This window comes from Tupaia chinensis, unplaced genomic scaffold (genome assembly GCF_000334495.1).
Source record: "Tupaia chinensis unplaced genomic scaffold, TupChi_1.0 Scaffold000523_1, whole genome shotgun sequence".
Taxonomy (NCBI): domain Eukaryota; kingdom Metazoa; phylum Chordata; class Mammalia; order Scandentia; family Tupaiidae; genus Tupaia; species Tupaia belangeri.
In genome coordinates this window covers 2,109,510-2,126,619 of record NW_006160036.1, presented here as the reverse complement: position 1 = coordinate 2,126,619, position 17,110 = coordinate 2,109,510, and the positions used below count along the sequence as shown (strand labels likewise).

The 17,110-nt window shown below is 37.7% G+C and overlaps 1 protein-coding gene across 1 annotated transcript in view; it reads right to left on the bottom strand.

The window, feature by feature from the left end:
- Window positions 1-4,548: 4,548 nt before the first annotated feature.
- The window catches only part of NFAT5 (nuclear factor of activated T cells 5), a 171,258-nt gene continuing 158,696 nt past the window's right edge, over window positions 4,549-17,110 (bottom strand). Inside the window, exons 11-15 of the mRNA XM_014591022.2 lie at window positions 13,155-13,303; window positions 10,594-12,489; window positions 9,836-10,436; window positions 8,956-9,199; window positions 4,549-8,005 (exon numbers count right to left, since the gene is read on the bottom strand). Of these exons, the coding sequence (XP_014446508.1) occupies window positions 8,964-9,199; window positions 9,836-10,436; window positions 10,594-12,489; window positions 13,155-13,303 (2,882 nt within the window). The 3' untranslated portion in view covers window positions 4,549-8,005; window positions 8,956-8,963. The remainder of the gene's footprint in view (window positions 8,006-8,955; window positions 9,200-9,835; window positions 10,437-10,593; window positions 12,490-13,154; window positions 13,304-17,110) is intronic.

Below are 17,110 nucleotides of genomic sequence, written 5' to 3'. Positions count from 1 at the left end.
AAGTAGCAACTGCTTGGAGCTTATCAATTAGAAATAAGAGAACAAGGTGAGCAGATACATTCACAGATCACAAGAAATGAGCTTAAGTTCATTGAAATCAGTCTGTAACTACTAAAGTCACAATCACTTCAGTGCAGGACACTTCTTTACTGGACACAGATGCCCGATTCCAAACCCACTCTCAAACATCTGAGATCTTGTGTGTGTGTGCATACCATGTGTGTATATGTTGTCCTGAGGTTCATTAGCTAAAATAATAACAAGCAATCTCTACTAAATCTTTAAACCAGGCAAATGACTTCTGAAAGAGGCGGAAGGGAGAGAACATGAGCAAGCAAGCAGTGGGGATATGGTTAAGCATGGAATTTTTAAAGGAGGTATTAAGTTGGAGTCAAATATAATAGTGGTAGAATGCTTTGGGTAGAGGAATATATTATGCAATAAAGTAGGGGAGAGGGGAAAGGAGTAAGAAAGGAGGAATGTAACTAGAGCATCTCCCAGCAGTTTGCCTATGTATTTGCCAGCACCAAAGTTGGTAAACTAAGCCACTTCATGTCCACTGCTAGTATTAAGACAGCAGCGGTAATTTTTATAAAGTGAGTACACATTTATTTTTATTCAGAAATGTGATTTTCTTCTTCCATGCATTAACTAATTGATGATTTGTAAACAGTGGGAGGAAGTTGAGAAAAATTATGGAAGTACAGAATTATACAGGAAATTAAAATGAATTAATAAATCTATTCATCTTGTGGTCAGTTTATATTTATTTACCATGTTGCCTACAACTGCGATGGGGGAAATGCCCAAATTATATAATGTGTTATCTCGCTGAATTTTACTTTAGTAAATAAATCCTGCTGAGCATAAGCTCCAAGCATTGCTATAGCTCTAACTGCATCAATTCTTATACAAAGCAAGCTACTTTTAAAGAAGTTTCACCTTTTGAAAAAAGAAATAAGGTGCTATGTTGACCTGGCTAGCCATCTTGTTTACTATCTCAGATAAAAATATAAATATAAGGAATGATCATTTCGTTCTGAGAGTTGGTCTAGCCAGAGCAAAACTATGGCCAACTGGTAAAGTAAGAGGCAATGGAAAGAAAGCTTGTAGTACACTGCCTACGATATACCCATTTCATGGATAAACAGGAGACTTTAGCACCCGTCAATTATATTAGCTTCTTAAATGTTATAATTAAAAGAAATATAGAACATTGCACCTATTTATTTAAATCAGTCATTTAGTGTAAACTTTTTAGTAAGTGGTAGGAAAATGCCAAACTAAGTTAAATGAAATATCAACTAGATTAACTGTACATGTACACAAGACTACTATATTTCTCTAGGCAGTACTAACAAGAAATTATCACTGCCAATAAATGATGATAGGAAACCAGGTTAAGGTAGATTTACATAAAGAACAATATGTATATAACTGTATAGTATGAAAAAAAAAAACTTAACTCTCACTAGATAGCATTTATTCTAGTGGTTCTCAAATTTGAATGTGCATCAGATCACCTGGAGGGCTTGTTAAAACATATTGTTGGGCTCCACCCCAGAATTTCTGGTTCAGTATGGCTGGGATAGGGCCCAATCATTTGGATTTTGAACTAGTTCCCAGATGATACTGACACTAGCTGGTGGGCTGAGGACCATACTTTGAGAACCAATGGTTTATACATACTACATAGGTAGGAAAGTATATGTATAATGTTTTTATATACATGTCACAAAACATAGAGGAAGGAGGGCCAGTTTTAATTAACTCTCAAACATATAGATTAGCAAGCTAGACATTTCAGTGATTCTAAAATTATCTGCTAATGGGTAATAACTTCTCCTTATAGTCAGTTACATTTCAAAGTCTTAAGTCTTACTATACATTCATTTTAGGAAATATCCACATGACACTTAGGCCAAGTTAGCTCTTCAAAATAAAAAGGGACAGAGAATTCTAACCAGTTAAGGTATATGCATTAAGAAGGAATTATCATTATACAGCACTCTTGGCTTCTTTGGAATGATTAAAGTGCATATCAATAGGGCATTATGAATATTGCATAAAGGCTTGCAGTCATCAGTGCTAACAGTCACAAAAATGCTTGCAGGGAGAAAGCAGCTCTATCCCAAAGGTATTCCTACCTTGACCTGTTACTAATGGCCCTTTCTTCAAGCCCTATCATGTGGTAAGGAACCTGGAATACTAGCAAAATTAACAAAAAAAAAACCCAGGAGGACACCCAATCCAACAGTATCTGATGGGAAAGAACTAACATCTTGGGTCTGAAGGGATGCAGTTATTTCTTCCCTATTTCCTTGGACACTATTTTTCCTGGGTAAATGAACCTAAGTTCTGATAGATAAGTACACGATAATTAACTACTTTACCTTGTCTAATTAGAAAAAATTGACATAACCAGGCCTGATCTAACCTATGTTTTAGTGATTTATTTTCAACGATGTAAACTAAGACCACAGAAGACGGTTTAAACATTTCCTAAATCCTGAAAAAAATGTTTAAAGTTTTTATTATATTTCTTTCTTTTCTTGTCTTCCTTCCTTCCTTTCTTTCTTTCTTTCTTTTTTTTAACTATAAGTTGCATGTGCTCAGTAGAAAGAGAGAGAGAGAGACAAAAAGTGAGAAATTATCCTTCAGGGGTGATGGCCATGCCACAATCCCTACTCCTTTAGGGATTCTGGGCACACATGCCTGGCTTGTTTTTCAAGCTGTTAGGTCTGGGATATGAACCACAATAGCGGGCCATGTGGCTTTCAGCTGCCTTGACCTGTATGCCATCTGCTGGCCTCCTAAATTTCAAAATTTAACTACATACAGTTGGTACTTGCAGTCTCACAGGGAGTAAAGTTTTTATTAGTATTCAGATAAGACCTATCATTGGTTGAGAAGAAGACAAATTTATAGTTAATTAGATATAGCCTAAACAGAAAATTTTGTAATATTCCCCAAGGGACAATGCATTTATTCTTAAGCCAAAGAGATTTTTGAAGTTGAATTCAATAGTGACCAAGAAATGAATAAAAGAATGGCTAAATGGAAAGAAAAAGTTAAAGTTGGGATCTGTCAAAACCATTTGTTCATATATTTTTGGCAATAATGAAAAATAAAGTTCTAAGAAGGGGGCACTATCATGGTGAAAAGGCACTTTTCATAAGCATTTAATCTCGATATAAAATATTAATTTAAAAAATTGTCTGAAAGAGAAAGTGGAGTAAAAACAAGTTTATTAAGAAAGGAGGGTAGAATGGCATGGAAATAAATTGGGATTTAAGAAGTAATTAGAGCATTGGGACAATTTACAAATGACACTACAGGTAGACAAATTCTGCTGTTTACTACATTAGGAACATTATCTGCACTATTTAGCTTTGGTGATACAAACAGGCAAAGGAAAAAACTCTTCTAATACATAAGATTCTACTAATGCACTTACTACAGTATATACCGAAGTTTCAGTTTTTTCTAATGTATGCTGAATTATAGCCTCTCACCTTCATTGAGTCCCTCCATATGAGCCAAAGATATGCAGACATAAAATGGTTATCTTAGTTATGAATGAAGTCTATGGTTATGAAATAGAGTAAGGCTAATAGTATAATTTCCAATTTGTTAAATAAGATAATCTTCAAGTAATTTAAAAAAACTAAAAAACAGATACTAGAACAAATTTTTACCACCAAGATGACAAATTTTCAGATTTTTTTTTTTTGGAGAAGTTTTTGCTATAGGGTACGTGTGCTCACCAGAGAGACTGAGAGACACAGAGACAGAAAGCAAGAAATCACCCCCTACTGGGGATGGCCCCTTCTCCTCCATTCTCCTCTCAGGATCTTGGGTACACATGCACACGCACCTGGCAAGTTTAAGCCACTGGGTCTGGGACTCGAACCGTGGTTGGCTACATGAGTGTTCAGCGACATAGCCATTATGCCAACTGCTGGTCCCCAAATTCTCAGATTACTCCTAGTGAAAATTCATAATTATGTTGACTTTCAGACTATAATTATGAAATTAAATTATTCTGGTCCTTATTTATGATGCATGTAACAGATTTCAGTTTTCAAAACAAGCATTTATAATGGCTTAAGTTGCCAAAAGGAATTATCTTAGTTCTGGAGGGACTCAGATACAATTTACTTATTTCTTTGACATATTTCCTTTATTCTAGGGTTCTGATGGACAGGAAACACATAACAATGGAATTCTAAACTATAGCTCATATGCTATCACAAAAAGTAAGGCAAGGGAGGATGGATGGGTGGATAGAAGGATGGAAGGAAGGGAAGAATAGAGGGATGGATGGTGAAAAAAATCCTTCATTAATACTGCTTCTATAATAAACATAGCCCTTAAAAAACCTGTTCTAGGAGACTGGTTAAAACAGATTTGCACTGGCTACATAACAACATGTACTCTAATCTTGAAGGTAACACGATAAAGCTGAAAAGCAAAACTTGACTTCTAATTATTTTCTCCCATGCTTGTGTGGATCTACAGTGGAATGACAATAAAGAATAACACACACACATGCACTAACACACACACACACACATACACAGATAAGCTCCAAGCATTAATGTGAGTTGCCGAAAGAACAAATTGAATGTAACAATATAAAGAAAGAAAATGTGGTTCACAGTTTGTTTAGGTCCTTCTGCCATAAATAAATTTAATAAATTGTTGCTTCCAAGACTTTTGCTGCTTTCTAAGTCTCCCCCATTGCAGCTATAACTTGTAACAGTAATTGGGAAACTGCACTGATTAGCATAAGTATCAACCACTGAGCTAACTCTTCAGTAAGAAGACAAACACTCTTTGTAACCAAAGTGTATATTAAGAATGTTTTACTTAAAATTGACCTTTAGGGGTAAGGACCATTTACCAATGTAAAAAAACCCTATTAATTGAATAAGAATATGGGAGCATAGCACAGCCCTTGTATAAATAATCATAAAATTTATGAGACTAAAAATTGGGTTTTCTGCCTTCATCCAATCAAACCACTATAGTTCAGGTTTATGTTCTGTTCTAAACTCAGATATTATAAAACAGAAAATTGGTCCCAGTGACTTGGCATTGCCAATTAACGTTTCACAACAATAAACCTCTTGCTAAACCACAGAACAAAAGTCAGCCAGCACACAAGCCAGTCTTCTCCTTACCACTTCGGAGTATGGTAGTCACAGACATTCTAATTAAAACTCAGTGAACAGATTTCTTAATTTTACTATGTCTCTTAGAAAAAAATTCAAAAAAATTCAGAAATAAACCAGTTTTTTACTTCTACTTTTTCTAGCTGCTGGATTTGTTTTCTCTGACATTACAGTCAGCCCTCTAGGGTTAGAATTTTGTATTTTAAAACAGAAGCACTGGATTGTGTGGCTGATCCTTCTCATAACCTGAACTCTACTGGGTAATTTTACCTGATAGGGGTCGGGGGAGAAGAGCTATATCGAAGAAAATACTTTTGGTTCAGAGAATTTATAAAGTAGCTCTGGATATTACAAGATGGGGAAAATGTTATTAAAATTACAAACATGGGTTTTATTTTTAGTGTCTTTATAAATAAAAGGCATAGAATACAGAAAGCCAATTAATAACAATAACAACAATAATAAAATATTAAATATAAAGTGAGCAAAGACTGAATGGCTCATTCTTGTGAAACACCATTTGACACAATTGCCTTTATGGGTTTCCTTACTCTAACATTTTGCTGAGTCAAAGACCCAGCAAACACACAATAAGCTGCCTTTAGCTCACTAACATCAAGGAATTGCCTGATGGAATGGCCACAGATGAACAGGTCATTTATTTCAAAAGATACTTAAATACTCAATAAAGACATAACAAACCCCCCCTCACTGTTATCAGACGCCACGTTGTGGTAGAACATCAGACAAACTCACAAATTTACCACAAAAATGTGTGGCAAAAAAAGAATAGTTTATATATATGTATATATATAAATTTCTATATTTATGCCAATGTACTCACTCAGTACAAATAGCAAAATAGTATACCATTTCCTAAATACAAAATATAGCTTTCCAAAAAAATGAAACACACGTTAGATATAAACCATCCAAAACTTGAACGATTGAAAACTGTATTCAAAATTAAATGACCTAGAGCAGGTCTCTTTCTGAAAAGTTCCCTTCATATCGGCAAGAAGCCTGTACTACTGAAACGTAATTCAATGCCTCTCAATCAGAGAGAGAAAGAAAGGGTTGGGAGTAGAAAGAACATATGAGAAAAAAAGAGAGAAAAAAACTAGAAGAACACATCCAAAGAACAAAGGAAGACCATCACAAAAAAAGGGAGGAAAATCTAGCTGTATAAACAAAACCAATATCACAATTCCATACAGTTCAATTAAATGTATAGGATAGAAAAAAAAAATCAAACAGAAAAGTAGCCTTCAATAAGAATCAACAGGCTGTTTTTTGTACACTTAAAAAATGAACAGGACAAGGATATCAAAACATTTTATCAACACACAGAAGCCACACACATGTTGGCCTTACACTGCACTGACAACTTTCCACATGCCCAAAGGAAAATGAGACATAAGCACGTGTCCAGACACAGGCGGTAGTGAGAAGCAGGCATCCCATGGGTGATAAGAACACCCAAAACTGTAGTAACTAATGCTACAACTGCAAGTTCTGGAGTGTGTTATTTTGCTCTTTTAGATGTAACAAGTTAATTCTTCATTTTAAGTCAATGATAATGACCCTGTAAAGCCTAAGGCTTATGGGAACCATCAGGTAAGTGACCACTTGAAACTGTAAAGCACTGAGGTGACAAGTGAATTATACTCACTGCAGCTCAGGGAAAAATGATGTTTCAACAAATTTGTTTGATTTTTTTTAAATTAAAATTTATACTATTAGAGGGAAAAAAATTGAAGACTTCAGAACAGCACCGTTCATGGAAAAAAATATATATTGTATCTCAGGAATCAACATCCAATAATTCCTAAGAGTATTCCCTGCTCTGTGCTGCAGGATTGCTAGGTCACCCTAGATCAATGTGGCCTTTTCCTTTAAGTTGCTACAGGATCACAAAGCCAGTAGTTATTAATAGTTGTCTAAAGTAAAGTGAAAAAGAGATTAAGAAAATAATATAGATGTGTGCATAAAGGGAATACCAGCCTAAGTCTGGGTTAGGAAGAAAACAGACTCAAATTAATTTGTCAGTTTAAACTACTGTAGGAGGATATCTGAATTTACCACGTATTATGCCCTTCATTTTTTATAGAGCAAGGCAATTATTTTCTAAGCACAGTTAAGGCTAACCCCTTCAGTAGAAACAGAAAACTAACAACTCTCTGAAAAATAAAACCAATAGCATTCCAGCTGTCCCCAGTTGTCATCTACCTTTACTTTAAATCAAAACTCCTCTTATCTGTGTATAGTTCTTAATACAGCTCACTTATCAGAATGTTACCCCTCAGTTTCTCCATAAAAACTGAAAAAAGATTTCTTCACTTTGGCCAGCAGCTGTGCTTTTCAAAGTAAAAGAATCACAGCCATAGTTATTACTGAACTTTACATTTTCAAAAGCCATTACCTGACTAAAACAATGCAGGAAAGAAATCAATGAACAAATTAAGCATGACAAATAATATTTTCTAATAGCAATAATAACTGAGAGGTCCAGCCTTGAATTTAAACCATATTTTTAAAGAAACTGTGCCTAGGAAAATAGCGACAATTAATTCTGTCAGCTGGAAACTCAAGTAGATTCTCAGTCATCACTGTTATTAGGAACATAAAACACGAAGATGTTAACATCGGTGGCTAATCACTGCAACAAGCAGCAAGATGTGCTCTTTTGCAGTCAAGAGTAAAATCTATCCATTTACTCAAATGTAGTTTTTCATATTTTGTTTTGTTTTTAAAGGAACAATTCAATAATCTTCGTGGAGCCACACATCTCAGGCCATCTTGGAATCAGGATTTTCCTTGTGGAATTTCTAAAAAAAAGAAAAAGTTTACTATAACTCACAAGGGAGGGAAAGTATTTATCAAGTTCCTCTCATCACCCTGAATGATCCCAAAGTATATTACATACTATAAATGAAACTTACAGACTTTTCTGATTCATTTACTTTCATGAAGAAGAGATAAGACACTATCATATTCAATGCATAATATGAAGGAAAAACATTTTGCATTCATCAGATGCTCTGTCATTCCAAAGGAAACTTAGAGCCAAAAGGAATGTACAATATTAACAATACAACCATAAGCTATCATTCAGAGTAATCCATTCTGAGTAAAAAAGTGCCACCTTTTAGCCATATTTTGAATAATTAATAGTCTAAGTAGTGCTATTACTTAACCCGAATCTGTTAAAGAGAATACAATTTTGGCCACTCAGGGACCAGCAGATGGTATAATAGTTACGTTGCTGGACTCCAATGTAGTCGACTGCAGTTTTAAGCCCCGGGCCCAGCAGCTTAACATTCATGCCAGGTGCATGTGTGTGTATGCCCAAAATCCCGAGAGAAGAATGAAGAGAAGGGATAGTGGCATGGCCATTCCCCTGAGGGGAGGTGATTTCTCACTTTCTGTCTGTCTCTCTGGCAAGTATGCATGCCATACAGTGAAAAATCTCTCTCTCTCAAAAAAAAAAAAAAAAAAAAAAAAAGGGTCAGCTGGGTAGAGCAGCAGTAATACTCAAGAGAAGTCAGATGCCACGTGGTGATAGCAGTTTGCCATTAGCCCGAAACAAGCAGGGCACACAAGTGAGTGCCCAAGATGAGCAGGAGGACTGGAGGATTGGAAGAAGGGGATCACAGCATGAGTAGACTCTGAAGGGTGCTCAACTCTCTCTTCTGTTGGGCACACTCATGTGCTCTATCATGAATAAAGAAAAAAAAAATTTATGTTTTTTAATAAGAATCCAAAATGTAATACTTACATATCCAGTTAAAAAGAGCCAGTCAAGTTGTTCCCTTGGTTTTGCAATGAAACAAGCAAATCAATCTTTTCGATATTCTGGTTGGTGTTTATAGAGGATGCCAGTGGAGAATTCTCTGGTATTTGCTGAGAAAGAAGTGTTGTCACAGGTGGCTGGCCCTCATTTTGTGGTTGGCCTGGCTGACCTATGGCCATCAACTGATCTGGCAATGTGGCTGGTCCAGAGGTTAAAAGCTGACTACAGTCTGCAGAGATATTGAAAATAGAAGCTACCTGATTAGTTAAGATTCATGAGAAGGTATTTATTAGATGCTGAGGGGAAATTCATTACTGCATTCACCCAGAATATTACTAAAAGTGAAACACTTAACAGTCCAAGAAAAAGATTTTCATAGCATGGTAATGGAATTCATCTTAGGTTTCTTTTAAACAGTATCAAAATACAACTTCGCTTAGATATCATCCTAAATCCTATATAATTTCCTTGATATATAAACATTAAAGATGGATTTCTACTTCCTTAGAATGTACTTTAGTTGGCTGAGATATTATGTCATTCTTTTTTAGTACATGTGCTGCTGAAGCAAGCACATTATCTGTCATTCTTACTTCATTTTCCTTTCAAGTTTATAATTTAAAATGGCACACATACATTTTTATATATTATCATATGTAATCCTCCCATATCCTTGCCAAGTATGTAATATTGTCATTTTAGATGTGGAAATTGAGGCTCATAAAGGCCAAATAACTTGTCCGAGATCTCATAGTCTGTAAATGGTAGAATCCTAACTACAATCTGTGGTCTTAAAACTACTGCCTTTTGCTTCCTTCAAATAATAACTATTTTAATTAAGTAATGAGAAATGAGAGTTTCTTACTATTTTGAATGCCAAATAAGAACATTCCTGAAGTCTGCTGAGATGAGCCAGGAGAACTCTGTAGTTGGTTCATTGTGCCTCCTGCAGTGTTGTGAAATAAAGGAGCCTGTGGCTGAGTTGAAGATGTGGCCCCTTGGATTCCGGGCATGTTGTTCTGAGGGGAATAAAGAGGGGACTGTTGCATGTCCTGTTGGTTTATACTGGTCTGCAAGGCAGACATGGATGCTGGAGAGAGGAAGAGTGTTACTTGCTGCTCTTGAGAACTTGGTGACCCTTGTACCAACTGAATCTGAGGAGAGCTATGGAACAAGGAGGTCTGTGATGATTCAGACTGGGTAGGACCTGGGTTCTGAAGTGAAGTAACTGTAGGCTGATTCTGAAATTGCATGGGCTGCTGCTCTTGGTTCATTGGGGCCATATTACCTTGTTGGTGAAAAATTGACTGATTCTGTTGCTCCTGATTAGCCATTGGATTTTGATTTGGGTTAAATATCAAGTTCGGAGGTGGTTGCTTTTGAGATGTCATTGTGGCCATGGTATTCTGATTACTGAATAAAATGCTCTGCTGCTGCTGCTGTTGCTGCTGCTGCTGCTGCTGCTGGTATTTAGCATATACTTCACGTTTGAGAAGAGAAATGGAATAACAGCGTGCTTATCTGCCCTGTCTTTCTGTATGAATCTCAGCAGCCATATAAATTGCAAGACTCCAAGCCAAATGGAAACTTCAGTTCCACCATCAATGTTGCAAGCTGCTGCTGTTGCTGCTGTTGCTCCTGGGATGGAGAGTTACTCTGCATGGCAACTATTGAGTGCTGTGATTGGAAAATTGTCCCTTGTTGGTTCTGAGGCAATGGAGTAGGTGGAAGGGAGCCCAGTGACACCTGAGGCTGAAACAAACCTTGCTGAGAGGGTTGTGCCTGTTCTTGGGAAAGCATAGGGGTCTGAATGTGTGATATTGGAGCTTGCTGTGGGAAAGCAGCTTGCTGTTCAGAATTTGAGGCTGACTGAAGTGGAGAAATTGAGTTCTGGGCTGCAAAAAATGAAATCTGTTCTTCTTGAGCTACTGTGTTAGTCTGAAGATTATTCATAGAACTCTGGGAAAGAAATATGTTGGTTGACTGTTGGTCTTGAGGAACTGAAGAGCCTTGTAACACAGCAATGGTACTCTGAGAGTGAAACATGGGAGGCTGCATTTGTTCCGAAGACGTTGTAGAAGTCTGACTGTGGACAATAGGATTTGGACTATGAAAAATAGAACCTTGAGTTTCCTGGGAAAGGTTCTGAGCATCAGCAATAGAATTTTGAGGATGGAAAAGCTGAGCCTGTGAATGAGAAGACTGCTGCAAAAAATTCCCAGATTGAAGTGACATCATCTCATTACCTTGCTGGAATAAACCATTACCTTGTTGTTGAGTCCCACTACTCTGGACACTCATCATACTTTTTGTAGATGAAAAAAGGTTAACTTGAGGTTGACTTTCTCCACTATGCTGCATTTGAACCATGGTCTGAAAGACACTGCTCTGGATTTGTTTTGCTTGTGCTCCAGTTTCTTCTCCATCTCCTGAACTTGATGTCGGAAACATGGTAGTGCCTGGGGTTGCAACCTGCTGTGTGGTGGTTGTAGAAGTTTCATTTCCAGAAACTGGAGGAGGAGAAGAAAATAATTCACATTGCATCTGCATGTCCTCGTTGTTAGATAGTGCACTCATCATGTGTGAAGTCTGCTGGTACACGGGTGATTGTTGAAGGTTTCCATTTGCTGAAGCAGTTGAAGGGAATAACTCTGACTGAATTTGGGCAGCAGCCTGGCAGATACTCTGTTGCATCTCCATCACCATTGCAGCAGATGATTCCATCACTTGCTGTTGCTGTTGTTGCTGTTGTTGACTGGATAATGTGTTTTCAGTCTGGGGATGAACACTCTCAGCTCTTCCAGCTATTAAATTATCTGGTCTGGTATGAACTGCTGGCTCTGTTGAAGAAAACATCCCAGTGCTTACACTATTCTGAATCTGACTGACTTGTTGAAAAATATCTGCACTAAGCTGTTCTTGAACACTTTCATTACCATCTGGAGCAGAAAATAAAACTGAAGATAACTGTTGTTGTGCCTCTAAAACTTGTTGGACCAAGTCAACGCTCCCACTGCTGCCACTAGCAGTATTGCCTGTAAAATTCCCTGCTTGCAACTGTTGAATAGTGTTCTGTAGCTGACTCACACTACTTGGTGATGGAAAAATATTTGATGAAATCTGCTGCTGTAAAGTCTGTGCTTGTTCTTGCAGTGGTGATTGTTGCTGCTGCGGTGATGCCTCAGTTAGTTGTGACAAATTAACCACTGTACCATCTGACTGCAGTACCTCTCTTGATTGAGTCTCTCTCGTTTGAAACTGAGATGCCTGCTGCAGCAGTGCATCGCTATTGGGCAGCTGACTGGAAGCAGAGACTGCTGGAAAGGTACCAGGCTGTGTGATGTCCTGTGTTTGGATAGTTGTCAGAGTCTCTGGGTTGTACGCTTTTGGCTGTATCTGCTGCTGCTTTTCGTTTTCAGAAGGTAAGTGGGAAGATGGTGGTGATGAAAAAGATCCGCTTCCTGCTATGTTAGAGATATTTTCTAATGTTTGCTGAGTTGATCCAACTGTCTTTGTAGTCTAAACAAAAAAAAATTCCCCCAAAATATGTATATGTAAACATTAATAAGCTCACATAATATTTCAAAAATTACTATTCTGAAAACATATGAAGGGATAATTTTCTACTTTAGAAACAAGTACAAGATTGTGATTCTCTGCAATAACATGATATCTGTTATTGGATATATATTTTAAAGTATTATAAACAAAGACAGCCAAACAAGAAAGTAAAAGAATGGTCAGCCATTGACACGTTTAGACAAATAAAGGGTAGTAAGAACACAGTGATTCTACAGTTCATGAATAGCAGATTTCAAAAATACCTTAATTTTATAGTCATTAGTAACATTATAAGGGGGGGGAAGTGAAAAAGGGAGAAGTAGTTATAGGAAAAGACAGAAAGAAAAATAAATAAAAATGTCTTTAATTCTGATAGTGCTAAAATTAGTATTTTGATTAATCATATTCCACAGGTCTAGCTAACATATTAGTGTCTCCCTTATCAAAATTTATATTGAAATCACTTGTGGGCAATTTTGCTGAAATATAAAGCATTAATTTTGAAAACCAAAATTCATTAGGTGACTCTAAAGCAAAACAAATGTGAAAGAAACAGGAAAGGTAAAATACAGCAATTTTCATATGTGAAATTAAGATCTAGGCCATTAGTCAAGATAGCTCACCTTAAAAATAGGAGAAGATCTTTTTTCTGCTGTTACTTCCATTGGAGTAACATCTTCACTCTTAATCATACTGCTTGATATGAGTGGAGTGATCAGGGCATTGGGAAGAATATTTACCTTATCTAAGTTACATCCAGTAGTTTTCATTGCTGCAAACACACACACACACAAAGTTTAAAATTCCCAAAATAACCAGTTATTTCATTCTAGAACTAGTTAACTTCTAGAATTTACTGACTATAAATCATGATTTAAATGTCTATTTAAAAAAATTATTATATTTTAATTCGCTATAGAGTATGTAAGTTTGCTGAAGAGAGTCACAGAAAGCAGTAAAGTGAGAAAGCATCCTAAAGGGAGAGGACCATGTTACAAACCATTCTCCTCCATTCTCCCCTGGGATTTTGGGCACACATGCACAGGCACCTGGCATGTTTTTCTTCTCTTTTTTTTTTTTTTTGAGAGATTTTCGCTATAGGGCGTGTGCGCTCACCAGAAAGACAGAGAGAGAGAGAGACAGAAAGCGAGAAATCACCCCTCGGGGGGATGGCCACATCGCAATCCTTTCTCCTCCATTCTCCTCTCAGGATCTTGGGCATGTACGCACACGTGCCCGGCATGAGTTTAAGCCACCGGGTCCAGGACTCGAACTGCGGTCAGCTACATGGGAGTTCAGCAACATAGCCATTACACTAACTGCTGGTCCCCCCCGGCATGTTTTTCAAACCACCAGGTCGTGGACTTGAACTATACAGTCAACCATGTGGGATCTGGGCACCTTAACCACTCTATCACCTAGCTGGCTCTAAATGTCTATTTTTAAAACATGCTAGCTAAGTGTATGTGTGTGCCACAAATCCTGACAGGATGAAGAAATACAGAAGGAACTACAGTGTAATCATGCCCCACTAAGGGGTGCTTTCTCCTTCTGTCTGTGTGTCTGTCTGTCTCTATGGTAAGAGTATGTGCCCTCTGGCAAAATTTCTTTTTTAAAGTTTACTTTTCTTTTTTTAAAATAAATTTCTTCTACTTATGATAGAGAATGCATGTGAGTGCACACTAAAAAGACAAAACATGTATGTAAGTGTGCGTGCATACCTTTAACAGTGTCTGATCACACCATGATTCTCTCAGCCCTCCAGCTCCTTAGGATCCCGAGTATGCACATGCCTGGTGCATTTCAGGCTGGCAGGGCTAGAAATCTGAACCTGCAGTCAGCAATGTGGCTTCCAGCACTGTAAACCTGTACACTATAGATTGCACCACACAGGTTGAACCAAAAAATTTTTTAAAGTTTTTACTTATTTCTTCTTCTTCTTTTCTTTGGAGAGGTTTTTGCTATAGGGCTTGTGCACTCGCCAGAAAGATAGGGAGAGACAGAGAGACAGAAAGCAAGAAATCACCGGGGGGGATGGCCCCGCCGCAATCCCTTCTCCTCCATTCTCCTCTCGGGATCTTGGGCATGCATGCACATGCGCCCGGTGTGAGTTTAAGCCACGGGGTCCGGGACTTGAACCACGGTCAACTACATGGTAGTCCAGCAACATAGCCATTACACCAACTGCTGGTCCCACTTATTTCTTCTAAGAGTGAGAGAAAAAGACCCTAACAGGACGTCAATTGACACGGTGACTTACCCCTAGCCTCAGATGGTCCCAGATTAAGAGGATTTGCATATCTGGTTATACTCAAAGGTCTGCAAAACTAGGAATCTTCCCATGTGGGGCAGCTTCATAAGCATCAGGGCTTTGGGACTGGCAGGGAGTATGGTGGTTAAGGTGCTGAAATCACACATGACTGACCATGGTTTGAGTCCCAGACCTGGTGGCTTGCTTTTTCACTTTCCCCCTCTCTCTCTCTGCCTCTCTCTGGTGAGTGTGTGTGCCCTTAGCAAAATAAACAAATAAAATAAAATAAAACAAAATAAAATAAAAATTTCAAAAGCACCAGGTTTTACCTTTGTGCCACTGTCCAGTCCCCACAAATGTCTACTTTTTTTTTTTCTCAGAGAGGTTTTAGCTACAGGGCACATGTGCTCACCAGAAAGACAGAGACAGAGAGACAGAAAGCAAGAAATGCCCGCCCCCCCCCGGGGGGGGGATGGCCATGCTGCAATCCCTTCTCCTCCATTCTCCTCTCGGGATCTTGGGCACGCATGCACACGAGCCTGGCATGAGTTTAAGCTGCCTGGGCCGGGACTGGAACCACAGTCGACTACATGGGAGTCCAGCGACATAGCCATTACACTAATTGCTGGTCCCTCAAATGTCTACTTTTTGATGCTATGATACATAAGATACAATTGGCTATTGAGCCAGCCAGGTGGCATGGTGGTTAAAACAACTGGATCCTACATGGCCAACTATGAGGATCAAAGTTCGAGACTCAGTGACTTGAAAAACATTCTAGGTGGCATGTGTGTGCATTCCCAAAATCCTGAGAGGAGAATGGAAGAGAAAGGATTGTAGCATGGTCATCCTCCATGGGAAGTGACATATCATTTCCCCTTTCTTTTTCTGTCTCTCTCTGGTGAGTGCATGCGCCCCATAGCAAAATCAAAACAAAGCAAAAATAATATCTGGTGTTATCAAGATGTATCCTCCTTTTTTGAATTGCATTGGCTTGAAGTCTCCAGCTGTAAGTTGGAGACTCCAGTTAAATATTAATAAGCTTAAGTTCAATTCTTAAGCTATATTCCCCAAGAACTTTTCAAATGTCTTGAATTATACCACATATATGACCAAGGTAAATTAAAGATACAGCCTGGCAATCTCCAAGAGGTTAAAGCTATAACTGCAAATGTTATATTCTCCTTTTCCAATATGGCTACTTGTCATATGAAGTTTCAAAACTTTTTAAGAGTTATGAGATTAATCATTTCTCTTCAACAAAATTTAAGCTTCTCATCAGAAAACACCACCAAGCAACTAATCAATTTTGCTCCTCTAAGTTAATCTCTTAGAAAGTTTGAATCTGTCAAGTTAACACATGAACACTTTTCTATTTTATTTATTTATTTATTTATTTATTTATTTATTTATTTGGGGGAGGTTTTTCGTATAGGGCGCATGCACTTGCCAGACAGACAGAGAGAGACATAGAGACAGAAAGCGAGAAATCACCCCCAGGGGGGATGGTCATGCTGCAATCTCTTCTCCATTCTCCTCTCAGAATCTTGGGCACGCACTCACACGTGCCCGGTGTGAGTTTTAAGCCACCGGGTCCAGGACGTGAACCGCGGTCGACTACGTGGGAGTCCAGCGACATATGGTAGAGTGTGTTTTTTTTTTTTTTTTTTTAAAATGTTTTTTTTTTTTTTTTTTTTTTTTTTTTTTCAGAAGCAAAATGAGTATTTCCTACCCCATTCTTCTTCTTCTTTTTTTTTTTTTCCTGGAGTTAGGTGTGGATTTACACCAAGGGGCAACATATAACAGACAATGCAGCTTCTACGACTGCACTCTATATCTAATTTTCCTTCTGATTCCTTTTCTTCTTTTTTATCTACTTGTGTATGCCACTGGCACTTAGTCGAGCCTACATCTATCACTTGACAGATTATAGAACTAAACATAAAGCTAAATTCTGACCTAAAAGTTTATCATTACTTTGAAACTCTGTGGGGCAATACTGATTCCTCAGGAAGTATAGCTGTAAAATTGCTTACTTTAACATTGAGAAGAAATCCTGGCTGTACTAAGGATTTTAAAATGGCACATGGTATATGAGTTAGATAACTACCTTTGTAAATATTTTTGTTGATGTAAAAAATATTTGATACATTTTTGGTCTTACTTCAACTTGCCTCACAACCAATTGACTAAAACTGTAATTCTTGTGGAACTTGATTACACTGAGGGGCAGGGGAACATGCTCACTTAAATTTTGACATTCTATACAGTTCTTTAAAAATTTACTTCTTTTTTAATCTTTTATTCTGTCAGATAGCCTGTATGTGT